The sequence below is a fragment of the Periplaneta americana genome, chromosome 2, assembly GCF_040183065.1.
Source record: "Periplaneta americana isolate PAMFEO1 chromosome 2, P.americana_PAMFEO1_priV1, whole genome shotgun sequence".
NCBI lineage: Eukaryota > Metazoa > Arthropoda > Insecta > Blattodea > Blattidae > Periplaneta > Periplaneta americana.
This window is the reverse complement of record NC_091118.1, coordinates 19,308,684-19,327,269: the sequence shown is the minus strand read 5'-3', so window position 1 is coordinate 19,327,269 and position 18,586 is coordinate 19,308,684. Positions and strand designations below refer to the sequence as shown.

The window sequence follows — 18,586 nt, the reverse complement described above, 5'->3', positions numbered from 1 at the left end:
GCTATGAAAATGGTTTTTCCATATCTTATCCCATTAAGGAAAAATGTCATTTTATTTTTTTTAAAATTGGCTGACCATGATAATATCTTTGAAAAATATTGGAGTGGAAGAGGTCAAATGACTTTACTGTCAAACGGCTGGCATTAGAAAACAACAACAATAATTTTTTGAAAATTTCAAACATAGAAATAAAAATTTAAGTTCCTGCAGTTTTAAATTAACTTTCTTATGCAGTAGGACACTGTTTGTAGTTTGATACTTAGCTACATTAATCAGCTTCATTTTGGTGCAAGAATGATGAAAATATCTCAAATCTAAGAACACTTTGTATTAACAGTGTTGTAAAACGCTGTAAAACTGAACATGGAGGAAAATAATCTACATCCTGAGTGTATGAAAAATTGTAAAACCAAATGCACAGTTTCCTAACTGTATGAAAAATAATAGTCAAACTCTACTATCAAATTCGAATTTTACACACAAAAAAATATATAAAATTGACAAAATGTGATGGAACTGCACTTCCAGTTTAAAGAAAGGGCGTTTCTGGTCAATAAAGACTTAACTAACCAAACATCAGAGACAAAAGTTATATATTTTTTTAAAACTAGAAAGTTCACACTTTCAGATGAAATCAATCATTCTTCTTAATGTATCCAGCTGTTTGCTGACAACATAAAGTCCACTATAGTCCACTGTAGTCTATTCAGCTGTTGTTTTTCACGAGAAATGAAGGATATTTTGATAGGTGTTCATTATAGATGCCAGTTACTAGTAGCCAGAGTTGGGGTGTAGTCAATATATACTGCAGGGCTGTGTCTTCTGCAACTGGTACTGATTTTAATTGACTTCTTTTGTGGTTTATGGATGGACAGTATAGAAGAATGTGTTCCAGATCTTCATCATGATTATTACACCACAGACAAGTAGGATTATCAGAAAGGTGAAATTGGTGTAGGTACAACTGAGTGACAATGTGACCTGTTCTGGCTCTTGTTAAAAATGTTTGAACATGTCTGGGCAAGTTTTTGTACATTTCCAGGTCATTTGGTTTCTTTTGTACAGACTGTGAAATTTTTCCTTTGTCAGAAGAGAGCCAATTGTTGATCCATAGGTTTGTAAAATGAGACTTTACTGAAGCAAAAGCACTGGATAGAGATATCACTTGAAGAGGTCTTGGTTGCAAATATGTTGCCTGTTTTGCAATATTATCAACTTTCTCGCTTCCAGGTATACCACAATGACTAGGTATCCATTGAAATGTTATTTCCTTTAGGAGTTCTTTTAGTTTACTTAGTTGTTTCTGAATTGGAATAATTCTATGTGCATATAGGTTTGGTACATATTTGATTATATTAAATATAGCCCCCTTGGAGTCGGTAAGTATGCAAATAGATTTTTCAGAAATTGGAGTAACACACTGAAGAGCAGCATCAATAGCTAGCAATAGTGTCAAGACTGGAGGAGGATGAACATGGTATGAAATAACTTTCATGATATTTTGGAATATAATACCCTGCTCCTGATATCCCATTATTAGGATTTAGAGATCCATCTATATTTCAGATGAAATAAAAAATAATAAAAACAAAAACTCATTTTTGAAGGAAAATTAAAAATTAACGGTAGATAAGTACCTTAACTTCTCACCCACCCTGAAGTATCAGAAGGTTTATTTCGTAATCTCTCTCATACTGAGAACGACACTGTAAGCACAAAGACAGAAGAGTGCGATTATATCATTAAAAGAACATTTTAGTAGTGTTCAATAATTGTTTTCATGTAAAACAAGCTATGGTTTTAGTACGTTATTTTTACGATGCTTTATCAACAGCTCACGTTATTTAGTGTCTGAATGAATTGAGGGTGGTAATGCCGGTGAAATGAGTCCGGGGTCCAGCACCGAAAGTTAACCAGCATTTGCTCATATTGGGTTGAGGGAAAACCCCGGAAAAAAACCTCAACCAGGTAACTTGCCCCGATCGGGAATCGAACCAGGATCACCTGGTTTTGCGGCCAAACGTGCTGACCGTTACTCCACAGGTGTGGACTTCAAACTATAATGTTTACACTAAGTAATAAGATAGAGTTCACGGTTCACACCTGTGGAGTAACGGTTAGCGTGTCTAGCCGCGAAACCAGGTGGCCCGGGTTCGATTCCCGGTCGGGGAAAGTTACCTGGTTGAGGTTTTTTCCGGGGATTTCCCTCAACCCAATATGAGCAAATGCTGGGTAACTTTCGGTGTTGGACCCCGGACTCATTTCACCAGCATTATCACCTTCATCTCATTCAGATGCTAAATAACCTAAGATGTTGATAAAGCGTCGTAAAATAACCTAATAAAATAAAAAAGATAGAGTTCACAGCTGTGGAGTAATGCTTAGCATGTCTGAGCTTGAAATGGGCAGACCTTGGGTGGGACAAGTTACCAGGTTGAATCATTTTTCCAGGATTTCATCTAAACCTATTAAGAGCAAATGCAACCACAGGCGTAACTCAATTGGCTGAGGCTCTTGCCTGCCAATCCTGAGTTGTGCTTGGATGTGGATTCTATTCCCGCTTGGGCTGATTACCTGGTTTGGTTTTTTTCGAGGTTTTCCCTAATCATAAGGCGAATGTCAGGTAATCTATGGCGAATCCTCGGCTCATCTTGTCAAATATCATCTCGTTATCACCAATTTTATCGACGCTAAATAAACTAGTAGTTGATACAGCGTTGTTAAATAATCAAGTAAAAAAAAAAGAGCAGATGCTGGGTAACTTTCAGCACTGGACTCTGAACTAATTTCACCGACATTATCACCTTCATCTCACTCAGACGTTAGATAACCATCACAGCTGATAAAGTGTCGTAAAATAAAATTAATAAAATGGAGTAGATATTATATTTTGAAACCATGTGTTCAAGGAAAAACAATTTCCCGCTCATAATGTTTTCCCACTTATAATAATATGCTCTTCACCCGGTTCCTTCAAGAGCATTATATCGAGGTTTTACTGTAGAATGTTTAAAATGTTCAACTACTCCACATTGTAAACATATTTGTGAAAATATTTCCATTCTTTGAAGCTAATGGGTTAATTATTGTCTTGTTTCAACCATATTCAAGACAAATGAGACTATTTTTTTTTTCAGCCAAAAACTCAACTTTTGTTTTACTTAACATATCCTGCAGTCAGTTTATTAATACAAAAGCAACTTTTTCACAAATATTACATTTGGAAGACTTCTTGTGTGTCGACTATTTAGTGGACACACTTTTGTATACATTGTTATTTCAATTGAAAGTGAGCTTACATAAATGAAAACCTAACATTCTAAATGTGCTAAGTGCCAGCCAATTTTTTTAAAATTTTATTTTATTCAATCAACATGCATTTCGCAGTGTGTTTTTGATCAATATCACAGAAAGTTGTTTTTGGCACTTAGCACATTTAGGATGTTAGGTCCTCAAATGTTACATACTTAAAAATATTATGTAATTGTGATTGTGAAAAAATATTGTATTTCTATGTGCAAATAGTAAGTTTAATGGGCATGAAGCTCCAAATTTCAGGGAAAAATAATTAGTTCCATAGTGATTTACTAAAAACGAGTTTTCTGTATGTCTACTTGTGACCTATTCTACAATTATTCCATTTTTGGAGAACTTATACAACTGTACTTGATGTATAAGTATTGTAAAGCTGATGACTTCCGAGTGTACAGCGCCAGTACTCAGATCTTATCAATAACACAGAGCATTATTGACCAGTGCGAACATGCTTCTAGCAGTGAAATGGTGGACCAAGATCTCATGAGCTATCTGGAAACAGTCTGGCATGTGTAAATTGATCCTTCCTGCTCCCTGATGACGAACATTACTGCTGTACATCACGTCACCACGGAGTGAGTTTGCCATTGGCCGAGAAGTGCTTCACGTCTATCAGTCGAATTGAAAATGAATCACTAAAAGAACTTATATTCAATTGTATAAAAGAGAACTTGGTACCTTCTCTTGTGGTGTCGCCTCCAGATGTAGAGACCCTCAGACTGGACTTAATATTACTTTTCTACCACGAATTTGACAATCCAAAAAATTTCTCAACTCTCCACAATCCATTTGGTCGCACGTTTTTGAATTTGAAGACTGAAGCAGGCAAAATTGTAGGTTTGTGGTGGAGTTCAACACCCTTGGATTACTTTGAACGTCTGATTAGAATATTCAAGAATGTTGTAATTGATATACTCAGAAACACAGAAACTGTTTCCCAAGAGAACATGAACTGGGACAATGACATGGTGATACCTCTGGAAGTTCTGGGAAGCCTGAACTGGCTGAATCGCAACGTGGATGGACTCAAAGTGCCTTATGATACATTCTACCTGACAGAGCTCACGGAAAAAGTGGATGTCCGAATGAACTACCTCAAGTGGTTGATGACAAAGGATCCGAACTTGCTGCCCGGATTTCCAAGATCGAAACAAAAAATTTATTTTTGCAATTATCCATTCCTGTTTGATGCTCAAGCGAAAACATTGCTACTACAAATGGATCAGTCGAACATCTCTACAGGACATCGAACATCTCTACAGGACAATCCATAACCAAGGCAAGAGCTCAAGTCTATCACTTCAAATTCAATATGTTGATGCTCTTGTCCAAGAGGACAGGATAACAACAATAAGCGATCTTAGTTTATTACTGAATATCAACCAAGGAAGTATGCATAAAATTTTCCACAAATACCTGTCTGTTCTTATCACTTGTAAAGCTTGTTATTGTAACATTCAAACAGCTGCATATTCACACCAATTGAAAAATGGATGTATATTAATATGAATTTTTTTACTTAAAATAGTGCATCATTCCTTAAAATATTTAGTATTCATCCTGAATCATCTTGTATTCTCAGTTTGCAGTGAACCAAAATTTCAATTGAAACATTCAACTAATACACCCCACCTGAACACAATGTCGAGGCCACTTGTGGAGAAAAACAGTTTCAGCCATGAATTGTATACTCAGAAGTCCATATGTTCATTACCATCGATGTTGTTGAAGTAGCTGTTTTAAACATTGAAAAATTCTTGCTCAGATATAGCACTTATAAACACCCTTAGTACAGTGAGTTTTGTGTGTTTTTTCAAAGAGTCATATTGCACAAAATTCTTGAAACAAATATATCATGTAAAAGTTTTGCAATCCTTGTGCGTATTTGTGCCTTTGAAGAAAATGATGTGGTGTAAGACCGAATGCACACAGAATCAGACACATCACGGTGCAATGTGATACAACATTTTGTCTGATGGTACTAGTTTCCCATTTATTTATTATGATGGGGTGCACACAGAATCAGATGAATAATAATAATAATAATAATCTGTAGTATGTCTACTACTCTGCTCTATATCACTCATTACTGATTTAATATACTTTTCATTATTGTGGGTCATGAAGTAGTCATAAACATACAAAATGACGTTTGTACATTACATTAATAATAATAATAATCCGTGGCGCTACAGCCCGTGAAGGGCCTAGACCGTCCACGGCTGCTGACCTCACGCCCACATGCCGAAGCAGAGGTGGACGATCATCCAACCAGAATGGAGGTATCGTGTGGTTAGCACGATAATCCCCCCAGCCGTTATAGCTGGCATTCGCAACCAGATTTTGCTACCTATCGTAACTCCCCAAGTGCATCACGATGCTGGGTTGGCACCGGTCCCATACACTGGCCGAAATGTACATTACATTAGTAGTATTTAATTATAAGGCACTTTCAATTGTATAGATTTTTAGGTGTCTTAGGCTTCCTTAGAAAATAATAACCAATAAAATAGAATTTCTGATATAGACAGTCTCATTCACTGACGCCATTTTCTAGCCTAGGTCAGTTTTTCAATTCCACACAGGCAGCAGATCAGTTGTTGCGAGCAGACCGTCTTAAGCTGTCGCGATGCATTGTAAGACACTATAAAGCAAAACATCGCATCGTGAAGAGGGACGCAGCATCTGATTCTGTGTGACCTGGCCTTAAATTCCTATCACATATATAACATTTGTAAAGTTTTATACCTACACAAGTAAATTTGTGCTGAAGATCAAAGAATAAAACGTTTGTCACAAGCATTGCATTTGAAATATTTGCTATGTCAGAGATGCCTGTTGTTTAAGATGACCAACAAATGTGATTTCTAAATCGTTCTCATAGAAATGCTATTGGGGCCAGCACAATCCACATCTCTACTCGTCCCCTTTGCTTGTGCAGGTTGGAGTATGCTACAGAGATCACAGATTTGTTGCAGGTTTAATTTTCTTTAACTCTTATTTCATCTTTGGAATGCAGCTGGATAGACCTGTAAAACCAAAATATAACTAATTACAAGATGAAATATCAGTTTCATAGTTACTTCATGGGACACTACAACAGTGTTCCGCAACCTTTTTTTACTCACGGCACACCCTAGACATGCCTAGACTCAACACGGCACACCAAAATGTTAATGCCCTCAAAAATATATGAAGTGACTCTCTTAATATAATTACGTAATGTAATCAAATTTACTATTATTATTATTATTATTATTATTATTATTATTGTTATTATTATTATTGTCAAACAGAAATAGATTCTTGCATTTATTAACAATTTATGAACTTTAATTCACTGTAGAAAGTACACATTTGAAGACATTATTACTCAAACAACCCTTGTCAAAATTGCTATTTTTCAGTAGAACAATAAAAATAAATAGAACAACACATGTCAGCTGTTTCCGTACAACTGGTGTTTATCCTTGTGGCTATTGCACCTGACATGAGTCTTTTTGGAGTCTAAAACATTTGAAATAGTAGCAAATGTGTCCTTAATTCAATTTCATTAAAAATGACAAGGGCTGTTTTTGTAATAATGTCTTCATTTCTATTACCAATATTAAAGTAAATAACTCTACTCGTACTTTCAATATGGCTGATCCGCGGCGGAATTGTTGACAGTGCAAGCCTAATTTCTTCATCGATGGATTTGAGTCTCTCCCTCTTTAATGTTTTAATTTCAGTTAACGTTGAGAAGCCCAGTTCACACGTATATGTAGTTAAAAACGACAATAACATTAACTTTTATTACTTCGTGCATCACAATTTTCAGAGGAGATGGCAAAGACTTAGGAACAATGGCTTCATGGTGAATGAGGCAATGGTCGCTCCGTATGTTATGATAATACTTCACTTACTTTAGCCACGAAACCTTTCATAGAAACGGCTCAATCTGTAAAACGCTAACGCAATCCTCCCATGTTAATTCACTACGGACCACATACTCATTAGTTGTACGAAATATTTCTTCACCGGTTGCTCGCTCGGGCACTTCTCTGCATAAAAAAAATGCAATTACATCCCCATCAATATATACCGAATGTAGAAAAGAAGTTGTGCGTGACCAGTAATATCGTCAATCTGAAGTGAGAACTTCTGACTGCTCTTTATTTTCTCCTTCATAATGTCTTGGATGTCACTGGACATGTCACCAACTCGGCAGCTGATAGAGAGGAATTTAATTTTTATTAATTTCTTACAATAATAGGTAAAAGTTCGCGTCACACCTTTCACCTTGTGGAGGCACACCGGTTGCTCAACACTGCACTACAACATTCAATATAGTCCTCATGCAATGTTATGCAGTCTAACCTCGATACAACAATTGTCTGGGACTATGAAAATATTATCGTTACTTCAGGCTTACTGTTCTATTGAGGGGCTACGAAATTTTACCCACATTTATGTTCTGAAGAAGAATATAATAGAAGCAAATATAAAACATTACCTACTATGAAATAACATCTTTTCACCATTTGATTACTCTACGTGACTTAAAAATTCATTTAACGTTCAGGTATGTTTTCTAAAAATCAGTAATTGTACTCTGTCTTTTGGTTTTAACGTTTTAAGCAACAAACGTGTTTCTTATTGCTTCGAACACAATTAGATGGTCCAGTGGTACACTAGAGACATCAAGCTACTTCAACGTCTTCTCCTGTTGCAGTCTGTAAATGCTTACATTCAGGATTAGTTTTACCACTTGCAACTCTGGTCTCTATTCCCTTGAGTTTCTTTATGAATGTTGCGAGTGTTGATTGTCCTAACCTTTTAGCCACTTCACTCTATTTTAGTTCATATCGAAATCACTAAATGCAGCTAGTTTAGTCTCCAAATTGATTGTTTTCGTGCTACATGTGTCGTCATTAACAAGTAAGGTTGCCAACCCTCCCATATTTCCCGAGATCTCACGTATTTAGCCCTAACTTTTAACAGTCTCCCGACTTACATATTTTTCTTCTCTTTGAGCATTTTTTCTCTTATTTTTGCATAATGTAAAAGTCTATTTCAAACATTTAATTTTTTCATGATCGAAGGTGATTTATATTACGGATTTAGTTGTTCCAGAGATACTCTGAAATGTGCAATTTCTGTAGAAGGTAATACTTGCCAGAAATAGTTCAGGTTTAAAATCAAACAATGTTAGAGTTAAAGACTCAGAAAAAAAAAAAACTAGCGAGTTGTTTGTAAGCATACCAGGCAGCAAAGCTCATGCAGAGAGTATTTTCTCTTATGAACAGTAAGTGAATAGATGTTCAAAACAGGAGCACGGAACATCTAATCAAATCAGAACTGTAAATCACAGTCAACTTCAACTAATCATGCAGGGAATGTTTACAATTTTTTAAAACTATTATGCGAGACAAAAGCTTCAAAATACTTAATTTAAGCCTAAGTGAATTGAATAATTTGCCAGCTTTCTATGTGAAATATTGCAGATTGCTGAGTCTCCCGTATTTTTTTTTCAAAAACCCTATTGGCAACCCTATTAACAAGTAACACTCGAATGTGAAAGGTACCAGTTGCAGGAACCATATAGACAAATCCTGTTAAGGGCCAAGCACTGTTGAAGTAGGTAGAATCCTTTTGTAATAATAATAATAATAATAATAATAATAATAATAATAATAATAATAATAATAATAATAATAATAATGATTTATTTTAGCTGGCAGAGTTAAGGCCGTAAGGCCTTCTCTTCCACTCAACCAGCAAAAAGAGTATATACATATGCATGAACTTACAAAGAATTCAACAATTTGATTTAGATGAGAGTTACATGTATACAAGAGTTATTTACGAATTAAACAACAAAATACTATGAACTATTAATTAAACAATGAAATAAACTGTGTAGCAGAATTAAGCTAAAATACATAGAATGTTAATATATTTTAAATAATATTAGATAATAGAAAGAGATTATTATGAGACAATTTTGAAAATACAGCACTATCAGGATGATGTTTAAAGAAAGAAGTAACAATGTAGTCAGTGATAGTTTAAATCAGTATGATTGGAGTGAAATGCTAATAAGGTTATCTTTTAAGCTGTTTTTAAAGGTACTTATTGTCTTGCAGCCTTGTCTTGTGACAAGGAATTCCATTGACGCGAGGTGGATACTGTAAAAGATGATGAATAACAATATAACAATATTCTCCTTGTACAGAATGCCAAGATTGGTCAATAAAAGTGTGAAAGAAGGTAGACGAGATAACGAAAAACATTTTTAAGAATGCAATAGCAAACGATAAGTGAAATATTGAACATGAAAATCCAGTAAATTAAAAACATTATTATGTTATCATTACATCGAGTTTTTTTTTTTCAAAATTTGACCATCATTGTAATGATGAATAAAACTTATTGAGAATATAGAAAATATGCTGGGACTGATCAAATTTATTGTTGCAACAGAGTTTATTGTTATATCAGTTTTTGTTGCATGGAGATTCGAGTGTATACATATCATTATTCTCTATAAACCACATGTTACTATTAATGAGGTAAAACATGTTGTTGTTTGTTGTTGTTTTCTAATGCCAGGCGTTTGACAATAAAGTCATTTGACCTCTTGCACTCCAATATTTTTCAAAGATATTATCATGGCCAGCCACTGAAGCACAGATTTTGAGGTGTTCCGAATCCATTTCTTGGTTTGAGTTGCACAATGGACAGTTAGGGGACTGATATATTCCAATTCTATGCGGGTGTTTGGCCAATCATGGCCTGTTGCCAATCTAAATGCAGCTACAGACGATTTTCGTGGTAAATCGGAAATTAACTGTGGATTATGATGCAGAGAGTTCCATTTTTTCCCTTGAGATTGTGTTATCAAATTTTGTTTGTTGAAGTCTAAGTATGTAGATTTAATAAATCTTTTCAGAGTAATAGTAGATTTAGTAACAGGTCTGTAAGTAGCATGAAGTAAAACATACATTACTAACATAGCGTAATAGTTTGTCATGCTCTGTTATGTCCTAGCTCACTCTGTGTAACAGTCACAAACATGTTTCATTCAATTTCTATACTGGAAATAGGAAAGGAAAAGAATTCAGAATTTATTTTTTAATAAGAAAGAGGGTGCTCAAAAATCCGGGATGAATGTTATTAAGAGTGGGATGAAAGAAAAAGAGAGGAGAGGGAAAGGACTGTACCTTAATTTTTTTCAGTGGATTTTTTTATGACACTGTATCAATATCTCAGGTTATTAGCGTCTGAATGAAATTTAGTGAGCTAATGCTGGTGAAATGAGTCCAAAGTGTAGCACCGATAGCTACCTAGCATTTGCTCATATTGGGTTGAAGGAAAACACCGGAGAAAATCTCAACCAGATAATTTGTCCCAACCGGGATTCGAACCCGGGCTACCATGTTTCGCTGTCAGATGCGCTGCTATTTCACAGGTGTGGACAGCTTAAAAATTTGTTTGTATGTTCAGAATATCCATTTTTCTACATTTCAACATGAGTTTCAGTTCGTTCTGCATAAAGAAGGAAGAACTGGACACTATGCTGCAACTTTACAGTAGTAGTAGTAGTTTATTGACATTTCTGGCTTTGAGCCAGAGGCCGTTTTAGGGTCTTATGCGTGCAGGACGCCCTCTCCCCTGCTACTGTACATAAATAACAATAAAAATATATATATATATACATATATGAGACTACTTATGCCAGTAGGTGTGTGAGTGCAGTGATTGATTCCTTTTATTTCGGTGTAGGCCTAATTTGTTAATTTGCGATATTCGTAGGGGGCTATTTAGTAGGAATTTAATATACATAGGCTACACATAAGGAATGGTGAACAGAAGAGTTCGGGGCAAAAAAAAATATCAGCTGATAGACAACGTTAAGGTATACGTATCGTATGGGGAGATTAAGAGGAAAGCAAGAAATTGGAAAGAATGGAAAATGCTGGGTTTGCAGTTAAAGACCTGCTCTTGGGCAGAACACTGTGCCTGCATTACATACATATTTTTTAAGATTTTTAAGTTTCCCTTTCCAGTGGCAGAAGCGTCAGAATGGTTATGGAGACTTTCATGAGGTAGAATTATTTTATTGATCTGCCTCTCTGTTGCTGTCGTGTCCTCTCAGACAGTATTCAAATTTCCAACACGTGTTTGCGGTTTTGTTTGTGTTTTAGTTTGGTGGTTGGGGCTGGTGGTAGTTGTAGAGAAGTTTCTCCAGTGTTGTTCTGTTGTTTCTGTTCGGTGGATTTGCGAAGATGTGTTGTGTACATACGTGATTCACTGCCAAATGTGTGTATTTCCTGTTTATGTTGTTTAGATGTGTGAAGAGTGGCTTCGTTTTTGTCGTAGTGTAAACTGTGTTGTTTCTGGTGCGTTTGTGTAGGTGGAAGATTTGGCGGAGAATTCTTCTTTTGCAGGTTTCGAATTTTGATTGGGTCGTTGAAGGGGCTTGTGTGAGGAAAATGGAGGGATGTATGCATAGGGATCGAACCAATGCTTTGTATAGGTGGAGGAGTGTTTCGGTTATACAGCCGGGTCGATTGATGCCACTTCCTCCAGGTTTCTTTAGCTACTTCGGTCCAGGAGAGTTTGGAGGTGAAGGGTATTCCTAGATATGTGAGATTTATATCTCATGCCAAAATTCAATTATGGAACCCAAAAGATACCATAAACATGGGGATTCTTTCTTTGTTATAGTACTCACGTATCAGTCAAGTCAAATTCCACTGTTACATCTGAAGTTTCTAGCTTCTTAATGCTGTCCTCATGCCATGGCTCTTCCTAAACAAAGAAAAAAGACAGTGAATAGCCGTGCGTGTGGATCAAGAGCTAGTGCTGGCTTTCTGTCTAGGCGGCTCAGGTTCGAGCCCGTCAAGTAGTGACAGAATTTCTGGTGGCCAAAGCCGATGCTGCAAAGGGGATTACGGGGTACTCATGTTCCACTCCTTCATTCCACCAATACACTTCACATTCCCCACCTACATCAGCTGAAATAGTTAAAAATAGTCTGAGGTGAAATGCTGAAGTTAGTACAGTGACTGACTGAAGGTAGGTTATTTTACGATGCTTTATCAACATCTTAGGTTATTTAGTGTCTGAATGAGATGAAGGTGATAATGCTGGTGAAATGAGTACGGGGTCCAGCACCGAAAGTTACCCAGCATTTGCTCATATTGGGTTGAGGGAAAACCCAGGAAAAAACCTCAACCAGATAACTTGCCCCAACCGGGAATCGAACCCGGGCCACCTGGTTTCACAGCCAGACGCGCTGACCGTTACTCCACAGGTGTGGACAAGTTAGTACATGTCCCCAATGATGATACAGAGGGGGGTTGGGAGGACGAACCCATTGCACTATGCACCTAGGGCAGCCCCCTCTGTGCATTGCCAGCCAGCACATGATGGACATTATGAAATGAGAATGAAGTGGAGGGTTGGCAGAATGTTGTAAATGCCCATGTATTGGGGAAACAGGAGAATTCCAGGAAAATTATGAATTGCAGCGTTATCTGCCACAAGTATCACTATAGATTTTTCACATAAAAATCCGTCAGGCAGGGACTTGAACATGGGCCGCCTGCATGTCAGGCCGAAGGTGTGACCACTTAGCAAACATAAGCATCAAGAAATGTCTTTCCTGTGTAAGAAATATGATAAATATGAAATATTTAATTTCATAACTGATAAAAGGAGATACCCATTTCTGATTATGAAAGCAGAGAAACGCAAAATATAGGAATATGTATGGTAAGACTTTCCTGTGTTAAATTGAATGTACCGCGTTTACAAGTTTCGATCTATTTATGTGTCATCTTCAGAACTGGTCGTTGTTGGTCTTGGCACCACTTGTTCTGTTTCCTGTGAGGGTGTGTTCCTGTGGTATAGTGTAGAGTCAAAGAGTATGTGTGTTTTGAAGTTGAGTTGTGTGTTGAGAATTTCGTTGGGGTGTGTTTTTGTGTGTCTGTATATTTCATATTGTTCTAGTGTGTTTAGTTTCTGGCTTTTTCGTTGGATGTGTAGTATTTCTATGTCTGTGTTGATGTCTCTGTGGGTGTGGTTAGCATTTGTGATGTGTTCTGCATATGTGGAGGTGTTTTGTAATTTTGTTATGGCTGTGATGTGTTCTTTGTAATGTGTTTGAAACGATCTGCATAATCACAAAAAAACATAAGAATACAACACAAACACAAGAACACAAAAAACATAAGAATACAACACAAACACAAGAACACAAAAAATACATCACACTAACATACGAAAACAAAAACACACACAAAATTGCAACCTCATTCAAGAAATTAAATTACAACATCGCATACAGAACAAATAACACTCTACAAAAACATCTCAACACACAAACAAACAAATACAACCACACAGGCGTATACAAACTCAAATGTAACACCTGCAACAACTTCTACATAGGACAGACAGGCAGATCGTTTCAAACACGTTATAAAGAACACATCACAGCCATAACAAAATTACAAAACACCTCCACATATGCAGAACACATCACAGATGCTAACCACACCCACAGAGACATCAACACAGACATGGAAATACTACACATCCAACCAAAAAGCCAGAAACTAAACACACTAGAACAATACGAAATATACAGACACACAAAAACACACCCCAACGAAATTCTCAACACACAACTCAACTTCAAAACACACACTCTCTTTGACTCTACACTATACCACAGGAACACACCCTCACAGGAAACAGAACAAGTGGTGCCAAGACCAACAACGACCAGTTCTGAAGATGACCCATAAATAGGTCGAAACATGTAAATGAGGTACGTTGAAATTTAACACAGGAAAGTCTTACCATACAGAAGTGATACAGTGTTAAAAGTTGTGTAATCAAGATGCAAAATATAGTATTATTACTTACAATTGATAGAGATTCCTCTGCTTCTCCATTTTTTAAGTCATTCTTGATAGCCGTTGCTTCAATTTTGGGTTCAGTTTTAGCCATATCAATGATAACAACATCCTTACTGTTTGCAGTTAAAGAGTTAGTGTCTGGTTCTAAATTAACTATATTAATGGCAACTGGGTCTTCATCTGTCACAGCCAAAGAGTCAATTTCAACGTCATTTTCACTTAAATGAAAATCTTCGTGAGTTGAAGTATGTCTCAGAAGGTCACTAAATCGTAAGAAGCTACTCTCACAAACATCACATTTGAAGGATTTGTTGCCTTTATGACTCAATGCATGTTCCCGGAGTGATCCCAAACGTTGAAAACTTTTATCACAAAAGTTGCACTTATGAAGCTTTCGAGTCTTTTTACATTTCTGGGTGTGTAAGTGCCATTGCAAAGATTTCCAATGCACATATTTTTTGCCACAAATATCGCAAGTGAAATTCTTTTCCTTTTTGTTCGTATTATGTTGCGTTTTTTTGTGTTTTCGAAGTTGAGCACGTCGCATAAACATTTTCCTGCATATATCACATTCGAATTTCTTCATGTTTGCATGAGTCAGTGTGTGTATTTTAAGTTCATGGAAGCTTGCAAAAAATTTTCCGCAAGTGTCACATTTCAGAGACCTTGCAACTGTGTCAGAGGGAGCCTGCTGTTTAGGATTAGGTACTTCGCCAAGAAATGTGATTTCCAAATCATTCTCGGTTTCTGCAGGTTGGGGTATGCTAGAGAAATTTACAGATTTGTTGCGGACTTCATTTTCTTGGATTGTTATATTATCATGAGAATGCAGCTGTGTCAACCTGTAAAACAAAAGATGACATAATATCATTCTCGTAGTTGCTCCATGGAACAACAAAGACAGTAAGAATTGGATGGAAGTTTACTAATACATGGATGACAAATGACAAGTCTTAGTAATTTCTGTTGCATAATACAATTTTACTAATTTGTCATAACATGCACATTTTACAAATGAAAGGCAGCCATATTAACAATTTCTGTTTTAGAATACTGTGCAGTCCACACCAGTGGAGTAACGGTCAGCGCGTCTGGCCGTGAAACCAGGTGGCCTGGGTTCGAATCCCGGTTGGGACAAGTTACCTGGTTGAGGTTTTTTCCGGGGTTTTTCCCTCAACCCAATACGAGCAAATGCTGGGTAACTTTCGGTGCTGGACCCCGGACTCATTTCACCGGCATTATCACCTTCATATCATTCAGATGCTAAATAACCTAGATGTTGATATAGCGTCGTAAAATAACCCAATAAAATAAAATAAATAAAATAAATACTGTGCAAAAATTAATGTTAGGAATGCTAAAATCAGTTTTATTTTATATTGCATTAATTTAAGTATTATTTCATGTTGCATTAATTGTACTGTAGTCCACACCTGTGGAGTAACGGTCAGCACGTCTGGCCGCGAAACCAGGTGGCCCGGGTTCGAATCCCGGTCGGGGCAAGTTACCTGGTTGAGGTTTTTTCTGGGGTTTTCCCTCAACCCAATACGAGCAAATGCTGGGTAACTTTCGGTGCTGGACCCCGGATTCATTTCACCGGCATTATCACCTTCACTTCATTCAGACGCTAAATTACCTAGATGTTGATACAGCGTCGTAAAATAACCCAATGAAAAAAAATTGTACTGTATGACACACACAACTTTACTGCTACCCTATATTCCACCTAGGAACAATAGGATATGAGAAGAAGAAGAAGATGACACACACAAAATATTCAATATTTGTGTGTTTCATTGCTGTAAAAATGGAGTAAATGATCTTCCCATCATGTTTCTTGATAAATTAAGAAAAGAAAAGAGTACTGTATATTATTTGAACGGTTTTATTTCAATTCGACGAAGAAAGTAAAATCAAATAAATGAAATGAGCTCACATGCATGCTCAATCAATAGGTCTGGTACCACAGAATAGGGGTTGGAAATACATGCGAGACTCAATTCGGCCGAACTTCAGGAAGAGAGCTATGTTAGAACTATATATTTACATATCTTTAAAATGAATCTTATTACTAATTGTTAAATTATTAAAAAAATATAGTTTGATTAATTTTTAAAATAGCCTACTCTTGGTTGTAGGGAAAATCCTATGTTACAGGACGTACTAGTAAAGAGGGCTTTGCTGTAGCAAGCAATGTCTCAAATTTAATTCTTGACATGCGAAATCTTCCTTTAAACTGGAATTCTGAATTACCTCCTCTGCCTAGTATGAATTTTTCTTCACTGTTTCTACCTCAATATGAAGTCATTAGCAATATTAAAAATGTTATGCAAATCTAGTCTTTCGGGTGAAGCTCCCTGTAAAGCAGATTTGAATAATTCAAATCTGCAATTCACCTGAAAGACTAGATTTGCATAATATATACGTCACTGTGTACGTTAACAGAAAACCACAATTCCAAGTCACACAGAGATTGTGTGCACTCGATGTGGGTCTCTGACATTTCGTCAGCCCACGCGAGTTGTGTGGATATAAAGGGAAAAGTTGAGATGGTGTTGGGTGGAGTTCCTGGGTAGCTCAGTTGGTAGAGCGCTGGTACGTTCAACCAGAGGTCCCGGGATCGATACCTGGCCCCGGAACAATTTTTCCCTTGAAATTATTAAAAATGTTATTTCTGCACTTTTTAGAAAGTTTACCAAATACAAAAGATTAGTAGAAAACATTCACGCGATTATAACTATTTTACAAAATATTACAAATTTTATGCAGCATTTCTTTGGTAAAACAAGCAAAACAGTAATTAACAGTGCTTATCACTTGTCACATATTTACCAATACAGAGTGGACAGTGACCTCTGCACCAAAATTTAAGAGGTGATCTAATGTTAAATATAACAAAACTTTTATTATACTTTTCCTTCGATGAAGCACCGTTAAGCAAAAGTCTTTGTCCAATGTTTGCAGTGCTCTATTGCGGTAATGGCCTGAAAGAAATGGCTGATTGCTATATAAGCAGAGAGGTGAAAATAATCTGAACAGTTAATCTCTTGAATCTTTTTTTTTTCCTTTTTTTGCAAATTAAACTTAGCCATGAATTTAAACTGAATAATAGCGAAAGTCGTTGAAATAAATCTTGCAGCGGAGTACAGCAGAGGGGGCGGGGAAGGTAAGGAGTGCAGGCCGTGCTTGCTTAGCATTATTGCAGCAGCCATGATGTTGCCAAATGCTTCATAGAAACATAACGATTTCCTCTAAAATGGTGAATGTTAAAGAAAAACTTATTTAGATTTTCCAAATCTCTCCTCATGATCTATTACCAGTTTAATTTTGATGCAGAGGTTACCATCCACCCTGTATAGATTTATGCAAGAAAAATGACCCTTTTTTTTTTTTTACGAATTTGTCGCTAGTAAAGACAGCAATATTAGCTTTGTGGAATTGGCCTCAGAACATCAAATACGATCCTCTTGCACTGTTATATATTAATCATTTCCGTTGTAATGCATATCTTGCTATTAAGCAAGCAAAACATATACTACTGACATAGCATCCACAAAACTTGTTATCAAGCTGTCTTAGATCACGTTCTACATTGTATAGATACACATTAGAATTAATTTTTTCTTATGCAAATTGCTACACTGAAAGCAAAGAAAGGAAATGAACACTGAATTGATATTTCAATCATAAAGGACTTAAAAACTGTGCACTACTATGGAATTTTGTACCTCATGTTACACTTAAATTCTTCACTATACTCACGTATCAGTCACTATCACATCTGGCATTGTATCCTGGGTGCCTTCCTCATTCCGTGACTCTTCCTAAACAAAGAAAATATGTTTGAGGTAGTGAATGTAGTAGCAAGAAGGCCATGGGTATAGCCCAGGCTAATCATCCAAGGCTACATTCGAGCACCGGGTTTGAATCACGTTTGAAGTTATTACGTGGCTCAGTTTTCTCCGATGTTTCCTCAAAATGTAAAGTGAATGTCACGTTACCCTTCGAAAAATCATCGGATTCATCATGCAATTACTAATCAATTACAACAATGCTAAATAAGTTCCCAGTTCCGAGAGCATCATGAAATATGCAATGAAAATAACAAGAACTGAAAAACGGATATTTTATAAAAATATGAATGAATAATTATGATACCAATTTGCCATATATTTTATAATTTGTAAGGATCCTACTTTATGGTACATAGGTTGAGGTGGGGAGTGACTGAAACCTAAATGCAATTAACACTTGTTTTAAACTTCCCCCTCAATATTTAAATTGACGTGTTATTGTTTAAATTAAATCTAATTGAAATAAATAGTTATTTAGCATGAGAAGTTTTGAAATGAAAGCAA

General features: G+C 36.3%; 1 protein-coding gene across 1 annotated transcript in view; it reads right to left on the bottom strand.

The window, feature by feature from the left end:
* Positions 1–2,152: 2,152 nt before the first annotated feature.
* LOC138715000 (zinc finger protein 493-like) overlaps positions 2,153–18,586 on the bottom strand; it is a 37,300-nt gene continuing 20,866 nt past the window's right edge. The window contains exons 4-7 of the mRNA XM_069847372.1: positions 17,991–18,052; positions 14,236–15,070; positions 12,035–12,111; positions 2,153–6,344 (exon numbers count right to left, since the gene is read on the bottom strand). Of these exons, the coding sequence (XP_069703473.1) occupies positions 6,296–6,344; positions 12,035–12,111; positions 14,236–15,070; positions 17,991–18,052 (1,023 nt within the window). The 3' untranslated portion in view covers positions 2,153–6,295. The remainder of the gene's footprint in view (positions 6,345–12,034; positions 12,112–14,235; positions 15,071–17,990; positions 18,053–18,586) is intronic.